This window comes from Symphodus melops, assembly GCF_947650265.1.
Source record: "Symphodus melops genome assembly, chromosome: 9".
Taxonomy (NCBI): Eukaryota; Metazoa; Chordata; class Actinopteri; order Labriformes; family Labridae; genus Symphodus; species Symphodus melops.
This window is the reverse complement of record NC_136699.1, coordinates 12,275,405-12,285,245: the sequence shown is the minus strand read 5'-3', so window position 1 is coordinate 12,285,245 and position 9,841 is coordinate 12,275,405. Positions and strand designations below refer to the sequence as shown.

The 9,841-nt window shown below is 41.9% G+C and overlaps 1 protein-coding gene across 1 annotated transcript; it reads right to left on the bottom strand.

The window, feature by feature from the left end:
* Window positions 1-1,184: 1,184 nt before the first annotated feature.
* Window positions 1,185-9,250, bottom strand: LOC306829034 (protocadherin beta-15-like). The gene is made up of 2 exons (XM_079351852.1): window positions 8,922-9,250; window positions 1,185-3,453 (listed from the first exon to the last, which is right to left on the bottom strand). The coding sequence occupies exons 1-2, from the start codon at window positions 9,121-9,123 to the stop codon at window positions 1,250-1,252; spliced, it is 2,406 nt and encodes an 801-aa protein (XP_079207978.1). The 5' UTR covers window positions 9,124-9,250; the 3' UTR covers window positions 1,185-1,249.
* Window positions 9,251-9,841: the final 591 nt, after the last annotated feature.

Sequence of the window (9,841 nt, the reverse complement as noted above, 5' to 3'; positions counted from 1 at the left end):
GAGTCAGGCTTTGAATTCGTTGAGACAGAAGGGTGGAGAATGAACGTGCCCTTTCGTTTGCTAGTATACACTGACACCATGAGTATTTGTCAGGTATAACATAGATACATGTGTTTTTCTCTGTAAATCTAGAAGTACAAATGTAGTAATGGGATCAAATGGAATATATCCAACGTCGTGTCGAGGAGCACCATTGTTTGACTCCAAATAGATCTGTTATGTCTTTTCAAACACACATACATAGAAATGACATGCTCGGCTATTACGCACTGAGACATTTAACTTGAGTACTGTAAGGATTATGTCAATTCAGGGGACAGGTCAATCTACTACAAATCCCAATTACAATAAAACTTGATCGGATTCTAACGAGTATCAATCAATAAGAGACACTCCCAACGACATTGGATGAGGGCACCGATATATTTATTTTGAAAAGACAAGACAAATACAAATAATAGTTTATCAAAATCTATAAATTCTCTCACACCATATGTGAAAAAGGGGAGGCGTTGATTAAAAAAAAAAGAACTTCAATCATCTCAAAAATTCATTATGAAATTCTAAATACTTAGGACAAAAGAAAGCAAATAAAACAAAAGGGCAAGGAAAGCGCATTTATATTGCCCTTTTCACCAACAATGGAATCCAAATTGTGTCAGTCAAGACTTATCTTTAAGGTTACCATCGCTTTAGTTTGGGGGAGAAGGAAAAGCAATTTATAAATGGGGAAAACAGCAGCAGAAACCAGAGGTAAACTAGGTCCAAAATGTATTACAACGGCTGACAGACTTCAGCACCATGGACAGCGAAACTGAACATGGAACTGGCAACGTCAAAAGTCAAGAGACATTCACGTACGTTGAGAATAGTACAAACAAAAATTAGAATACTGCCAAACATATTCTTTATGTGCCAAGTAAATGACTATACTATTTCAACAACAGTTTGGAAAGAGATCGTACCTTTAAGTGTGTGTGATTTTGTAAATGTGTGGGCGTGCATCTGTGTTACAAATGGGAGAGAGGGAACACATAGTGTGGTGTTGTGACAAAGGCTGTATTTAATCAGCATATATATTTATAAAGGCTTCACTGTTTGGGCAAAACAAAATCTTCAAGTAAAAAGGGTCAACAACGAATATGCAAAGAGAGCCGAAATCTACGTTCTTCAAGAATCACCTTAGTCACAAGGGATATGACTGAAAATCAAACAATGAAGGCTTCAAATTGACCTTGAATGCAAAATGTCATTTGAAATATGTTCCTACCTCAGGAGAATCATCACAGTCTCCAAAAACATCAGCAAAGTCTGTAGGGCTTTTCCTCAGAGTCTGGTCAGCAGGCAGTGTGTTGTCATTGTAAGAGGACACAAACTTAAAGTCACTGGTTCGAGACCCTGTCGTCAGGTACGCGTCATAGTTGTACGCGCTGCGTAAGGTCCCTGTGCCGTCAACATCTGCGTAATTAGGAGGCAGATAAGCGCTGGGGATGGCGACTGCTCCGTCAAACAACAGTCTGGGCTTTCTCCTGCGACAAAACCTCACACCCAGGATGATGATGATGAAGGTCAGAAAAAAGGTGGACACACACACCAGCGCGATGATCAGATAAGAGGTCAGTTTGGAGTTCTTCTCGTCATAAGAAATGTCCTTCAGTTCTGGCACCTCAGCCAAGTTATCAGAGATCAGTAAATACATGGAACAGGTGGCAGACAGAGAGGGCTGTCCGTTATCTTTCACTGACACAATAAGGTTCTGTTTCATGCTGTCAGACTCAGAAATGTCCCGCTGGGTCCTGATCTCTCCACTGTGGACACCTATAGTGAAAAGACCCGGATCAGTGGATTTCACTATATAATAGGACAGCCAGGCGTTCTGTCCGGAGTCCGCGTCCACCGCGATCACTTTGGAAACCAGAGAGCCTCCGTGTGCAGCTTTGGGGACCAGCTCGGTCATGAAGGAGTTACCCTCCGGGGAGGGGTACAGTATCTGAGGGGAGTTGTCATTCACATCTGATATGAACACACTCACGGTCACGTTGCTGCTGAGCGGAGGAGAACCGTTGTCTCTGGCCATCACGTGCACCTTAAAGCTCCTGAACTGTTCATAATCAAACGACCTCACAGCGTGGATCACCCCCGTGTCTCCGTTCACTGACACATAGGAGGACACCGGGGCACCGTTCACCTCACCGGATAACAGAGAATAAATCACTGTACCGTTCTGTCTCCAGTCGGGGTCTCGAGCACTAACGGAACATAAAGTGGAGCCAGGTTTGTTATTTTCACTCACATATGCGCTGTACGACTGTTCCTCAAACACAGGTGGGTTGTCGTTGATGTCTGCTACAGACAGCTGAACAGTCTTAGAGGAGGAGAGAGGTGGAGAGCCCTCGTCAGTGGCAGTGATTGTAATGTTGTAATCAGACACTAGTTCACGGTCCAGTTGTCCTGTGCTCACCACAGAATAATAGTTTTTTATAGAAGGAACCAACTTAAAAGGGACATTTTGCTGAATGGAGCAGCGGACCAGCTGGTTATTATCAGCATCTGCATCCTGCACGTTAATAATGCCCACCTCTGTACCAGGTGACACGTTCTCAGGTATGGGATTTGCCAGCGATTTCACATATATTATTGGGATGTTGTCGTTGACATCGGTGATATCAATGGCTACTTTTGAGTAGGAAGATAATCCTAAACCATCCCTTGCTCTAATTCGCAAATCGTATGACGCAATGGTTTCATAGTCGATTACGCCAATCAACGTTATTATTCCGTTTTTACGGTCAATACTAAATAATTTCTTAACATCTTCAGTAACGTGTCCAAATTCATACGTCACATCTCCATTCACTCCCTCGTCTGCATCAGTAGCACTCACTGTGACCACCACAGTATCTAAAGGAGAGTTTTCAGGCAGACTGGCTTTATAGACGGCCTGACTGAACACTGGGGCGTTATCATTAGCATCCAGTACAGTGACGTGAATGACTACTGTACCTGATCTCTGAGGAGAGCCTCCATCTAAAGCTGTGAGCAGCAAGCTGATCTCTTTTTGCTTCTCTCGATCGAGCTCTTTATCAAGAACAAGCTCGATTGTGTTTCCATTAGCAGCCAACATAAAATTCTCATTCTGTTTCAGGCTGTACTGCTGAACTGAGTTTTGTCCTACATCCGCATCGTGCGCCTCCTCTATCACAAAACGAGCTCCTCTGTCTGCAGACTCGCGGATTTCAATATTGATCACTTCTTCGTTGAATTGTGGAGAGTTATCATTGACATCTTGGATGTGTAGAGTGAAGGGATGTAACTCCAGTGGATTTTCCAGCACAAGGTCGCGTTTTATAACACACGACAGCTTCTCCCCACAAAGCTCCTCTCGGTCAATCCGTTCGGCAACTATCAAATCTCCAGTACTGAGATTGATTTCGCAAAAACGTTTACGCTTTCCTGATCCATCGACACGGGCGTTTCTAGCAGACAGTCTTCTTGAGTCCAGATTGAGATCTTTTGCGATATTTCCTATCAGAGATCCGCGCTTTATTTCCTCTTGGACGGAATAGCTCACGTCTCCGTTCACGGTTTGCCACAAAAGAAAGAAAACGACACTGCTGAGCTTGAGCCCCATCACGAAAATATGTTCGTTACACACAAAACTGGACCCTCGTCTAATTACAAATTAAACATTATCCAATTCAGTTGTTAAAAAAATCGACAGCTCTGCACAGTAACTTCTTCTTCATCCCAGGAACAACGAACACTGAAGATGACCCTTTTATTAGTCTGTATTCCAGAGGGTGGAGGGGCATGTTCAAATTAGACTGGCCAATAGCGACACCATGAGATGAATAAAGAAACAACAGGATGTAAATATAATCGTTCTTTATTATTAAAACTGTTAACGTTGCTAGTGCTATTATTATGACTACATTATCTGTGAGATCATTAAACTATAGGAATTATATTGATCGTTACACTATTCACAGCACAATGCAGCTATGAGTGTAGGACAAGTTATTATTGCAAATAAGTTGCACTTTTTAGTCCCTAAGACTCTCTCCAATGGAATATACAAATCCTTTTTAACTGAAACGAAAACACAAATACTTTAACAGCAACTGTAGTAATTAAAGTGTATCTGATTCTGATGTTACTTTGTGGCACAACAAAAATAGCTGCAGGATTAAAATACCAGAAATCAGATTTCTTCCAAACTCAGCAACAGAGCAATTTATCCTACACCTTAAAGAAAAGTCACGTCAATAATAAATGTTCTCATACCACACTCAAAAGAGGCAGCAAATAAAAACAGGAACTCAATGAAAATTAATTCAACATTTACCAAAGACACAACAAGATCTTGAAATCTCTTGTCCAGTGTTATGGAATAGAATATCTGTGTTATTCCATCAAAAAATGGCAAATGTTTGTACCTCAAGAAAACCATCACAGTCTCCAAAAGCATCAACAAAGTCTGTATGCCTTTTTGTAAGAGTCTGATCAGTTAGTGTGTTGTTGTTGTTGTAAAATGACACATGCTTTAAGTCACTGGATGGAAACCCTGTTATTAGATTGATGTCCGAATTGTAAGTGCTGGGTACAGTTCATAAAATAACAGTATGCCATTAAATGTCTGATCTCTGACTGATCTATAACTTGACATAAAATGTTTTTAACCAGGAGAACATTGTGATTTGTTGAAGGATAACAAATAACTCACCTAACCCAACCAGCTGACACCAGTTGAGGCTGCTCACCGCCAGCAGCTGAAAGCTTAGCTGACACTTTGACTTCCTTGAAAGAAGGAGTTTCCGCTTCAAGCAAGAGTTCAAGCAGAAGTTCAAGCTGAACTCAGGAAACAAAACCAGCCTTGCAAACAAACACCGAAACCAGCCTTGCTTCAGCTTACCATAGACAATGAACTAAAATGATAAATTCGGCCATAAAACTGCTCGAGGAGTGCAAAATATCAAGAATTGTTAGCAATCACAAACTGATCAAAGAGTGTGATATGCAGATATGCCCTGCTAAGACAAGGGGAGTTTCATGCAGCCACTTGAGACACACATGGATAACCATATATGTCTTGTTTATGCTACATACTGCTCGCTGGAACAAGAAATTTAAACTGAAACTTTCCATGATGTAGATGTTGAGAGTCTGCTACATTATATAGGAGGGAAGCACAAGCTTCTCTTCGGTCTTTACTCTTGATCCTCACTCTTGTTACACTTGTGAACATCATTTGTACTAGACGCTCTTTTTTTGCTAATTGCTTAGCTTCAGTCACTCATTGCGAGAATAGCACTCAATTGTGAAATGTGTACTATTTTGCAAACTCTGTTTTTCAACCTTTGTGGGAACATAAAATAAAAGGAAATCTTCCATCGTAAGAACTTTCCAAACAAAACAAACTCTTTTACAGATCTTTTACCTTTTCTCTCCTCGGACCACAAAGGACCAAGGACTAGAGGACCCAAGGTAAGAAGCTCCTAATCCCCATTGTTCCAATACCAGAGAGGGAAACAGACTGGGGCAGGGACACTCTGCTGTAAAGTGGTTAGGACCCACTAGGGTGTGAGAGACCCAAGGAGAGTCCACTCCAGGTAACGGCTGTGAAGGAAGCCTTTCCAGTAGTAACAGCCTATGATCTGACCATAGATGGGAAAAATTTAAAACTGTAATAACTCAATAACTTTAAGAGGTACAAAAGCTGTATAAACAGTGTATTACTTTAACCACTCCTAATAACCAATAGTGAAGTTCTAGTTTCAAGGCAGCAGCAACACCCTTATGAAAGGCAGTTATTGGTCCTCCTGACGAGATTCACATTCGGCACAGAACAATCAAAGTGAGGCAGAGTAGAGGTTTCAAGGTCAAGTCGTACACAGGAGCAACAAATCAGGACATTCAAATAATTCCTGAAAAAGCCAATACTTAGCCAAGAACATGACGCTCTTGCAACAGATTCAAAGCTTTTTTACAAGAGCGACCTCGCAAAGATGGGCAGCAGCACAATACACAAGTTACAGAAATAAAACCCAGAGCAGCTACAGTCACAGAGCAACAAATCTTGAGTCATACAGCAGAGAAGTCATCTTTCAAAGCATCTACAACCTAAACCATCTTCCTCCAAAATCTTCAGTCTACTTTTAAAAAGGTTAAGACCAGCTCCCCCAGACACAAATCATCCTGCAGGAGATTCCAGGCCACACAAGCAGCATACCTGTAACTCCTTTTCCCTATTTCAAGATGCCCTTTTGAAACATTAACTAAAATACATTTTGTGACTGGGTTGCAAAGCGAAGGCAGCGGTACCCACATAAACAATTACACAAGTTTGAGGGAAGCAGATTAGGTATAGCCCTACGAATAAAGACAAGCCAATCATATTGTGTCAAGCAAGCAGGGATTCAAATGACGAAATCTGGTGAGATAGACTTAAGGGGACTGGATAAAGTCAGGGGAAATTTAATTAGATACTAATGACTGCCAATATATTGACATAGTTGACATAATATTTTTTTTTTTTACATTTCCATGATAAACTAAGAAAGGACTAATACAATTTACAAAAGATGATGATAATTACAAAGAGAAAGATGATGTGACTGACAGTCAACAGAAAATATTGCACACTGGAAATGATTTAAAATGGTGAACAGTACAACAAAAAAAACAGTAAAAGCTTATCCAGGACTTCAAACTCATGTTTATGGTGTTATTTTAACAGGACCCTACCTCAGGAGAATCATCACAGTCTCCAAAAACATCAGCAAAGTCTGTTGGACTTTTCCTCAGAGTCTGGTCAGCAGGCAGTGTGTTGTCATTGTAAGAGGACACAAACTTAAAGTCACTGGTTCGAGACCCTGTCGTCAGGTAGGCGTCATAGTTGTAAGCGCTGCGTAAAGTCCCTGTGCCGTCAACATCTGCGTAATTAGGAGGCAGATAAGCGCTGGGGATGGCGACTGCTCCGTCAAACAGCAGTCTGGGCTTTCTCCTGCGACAAAACCTCACACCCAGGATGATGATGATGAAGGTCAGAAAAAAGGTTGACACACACACCAGCGCGATGATCAGATAAGAGGTCAGTTTGGAGTTCTTCTCGTCATAAGAAATGTCCTTCAGTTCTGGCACCTCAGCCAAGTTATCAGAGATCAGTAAATACATGGAACAGGTGGCAGACAGAGAGGGCTGTCCGTTATCTTTCACTGACACAATAAGGTTCTGTTTCATGCTGTCAGACTCAGAAATGTCCCGCTGGGTCCTGATCTCTCCACTGTGGACACCAATAGTGAAAAGACCCGGATCAGTGGATTTCACTATATGATAGGACAGCCAGGCGTTCTGTCCGGAGTCCGCGTCCACCGCGATCACTTTGGACACCAGAGAGCCTCCGTGTGCAGCTTTGGGGACCAGCTCGGTCATGAAGGAGTTGCCCTCCGGGGAGGGGTACAGTATCTGAGGAGAGTTGTCATTCACATCTGAGATGAACACACTCACGGTCACGTTGCTGCTGAGCGGAGGAGAACCGTTGTCTCTGGCCATCACGTGCACCTTAAAGCTCCTGAACTGTTCATAATCAAACGACCTCACAGCGTGGATCACCCCCGTGTCTCCGTTCACTGACACATAGGAGGACACCGGGGCACCGTTCACCTCACCGGATAACAGAGAATAAATCACTGTACCGTTCTGTCTCCAGTCGGGGTCTCGAGCACGAACGGAACATAAAGTGGAGCCAGGTTTGTTATTTTCACTCACATATGCGCTGTACGACTGTTCCTCAAACACAGGTGGGTTGTCGTTGATGTCTGCTACAGACAACTGAAGACTTTTAGAGGAGGACAGAGGTGGAGAGCCCTCGTCAGTGGCAGTGATTGTAATGTTATAATCAGACACAAGTTCACGGTCCAGTTGTCCTGTGCTCACCACAGAATAATAGTTTTTAATAGAAGGAACCAACTTAAAAGGGACATTTTGCTGAATGGAGCAGCGCACCTGTCTGTTAGTCTCAGAGTCTCTATCCTGCACATTAATGATGCCCACCTCTGTACCAGGTGGCACGTTCTCAGGTATGGGGTTAGTCAGTGATTTCAAATATATTATTGGAGCATTGTCGTTTATATCGGTAACGTCTATGATGACTTTGGCATAGGAAGTTAATCCCAAACCATCTTTTGCTGTGACGCGCAGTTCATATGATGATGCAGTTTCAAAATCAATCGCTGCTGTCAATTGTATTTCACCAGTCTTACTATCTATGCTAAAAATTGACTTCATATCTTCTGAAATGTGTCCAAATTCATATGTAACATCTCCATTCAATCCCTCATCTGCATCAGTAGCACTCACTGTCAGAACAACTGCACCAAGAGGAGAGTTTTCAGGCAGACTGGCTTTATAGACGGCCTGACTGAACACTGGTACATTATCATTAGCATCTAGTACAGTGACGTGAATAGCTACTGTACCTGATTTCTGAGGAGAACCTCCATCTAAAGCTGTGAGGATTACATTAATTTCTTTTAATTTTTCGCGGTCAAGCTCTTGGTTAAGGACAAGCTCCACAGAATTTGTTCCAACGCCCAGAATAAAGTGGTCATTCTTCTGGAGACTGTACGTCTGAACTGAATATTTGCCTACATCCGCATCATGTGCTTCTTCAATGGGAAAACGAGCTCCCTTAACTGCTAATTCACTTATATCAATCTGGATCAATTCTTTATTAAACTGCGGAGAGTTATCGTTTATATCCTGAACATGTAGACTAATTCGATGCAATTCTAAAGGATTCTCTAACATGAGCTCTTGTTTCAAGATGCAGGATGCTTTGTCTCCACAAAGGCCCTCTCTGTCGATCCTCTCGGCAACAATCAGGTCCCCATTACGGAGGTTTATCTCACAGTAACGTTTACTGCTCTCTTCCGTGTCTATGCGAGCCTTACGAGCGGATAGTCTGCTCGTTTCAAGACCCAAATCTTTAGCGATGTTTCCGATCACAGACCCGCTTTTCATCTCTTCTGGAAAAGAATAGCTGATATCTCCATTAGCAAAAAGCAAGGGAAAAAGCAGTAAACCAACAGCCCAGCTTCGAAATCCCAGTCCCGTGAAAGCCATCGCAACGATCCGAAACAGTAACACTTTCCTGGTCCGAGTAAAGGAAAAGAGTAACAAAAAAAGGACTTTAACAACCAGGTCGAATCCCAGACCGAGCCTCTGACTCAATGGACGATCAACTGCAGCACCTTCAGTCTCACACGAGTCGACAACAGTGGGTGGATGTTGACAAAGTATATGTACAGCTGGTGAACAGCGACATCGTGAGTCTCCTAGATCAATTGCAAACTTTCACTTGATTCAAATCGGTTAAAAAAAACAAAAAAAAACAGCAGAGTTACACAACAAAATACACGGCGTGTGTAAATGTCAAAGTAAAACCATATATCGAAATGGCTTGAGACATGTCAAGGGATTCAACATGAAACGCCATTTCTAAAATAAATGGATTATTTTTTCCCCAAAAAAACAACTGAAGCAGAAAACTTATGGTATTTTTTTTTTCAGTAGAAAATATTTCATAAGCCTTTGGTGAAACAACAGGTCTAAAGCTTTCATCATGTAGTAAAAATAATTTCTACTTAAAGAAACTGCCAACCAGAAGTTCAAGTGATGTTCGGATTAATTTCAGCCTACAGGAAATTATTCTCACTGACGTCTCATAAACTTCAACTGAGAAATATTGATATCAGATAAACTATTACGTCAGTGAAGAACAAGGTAAGAGAAATTAACTGTATAGGACTTGATTTGTCTCATCAACAATCAAACGTTGCAC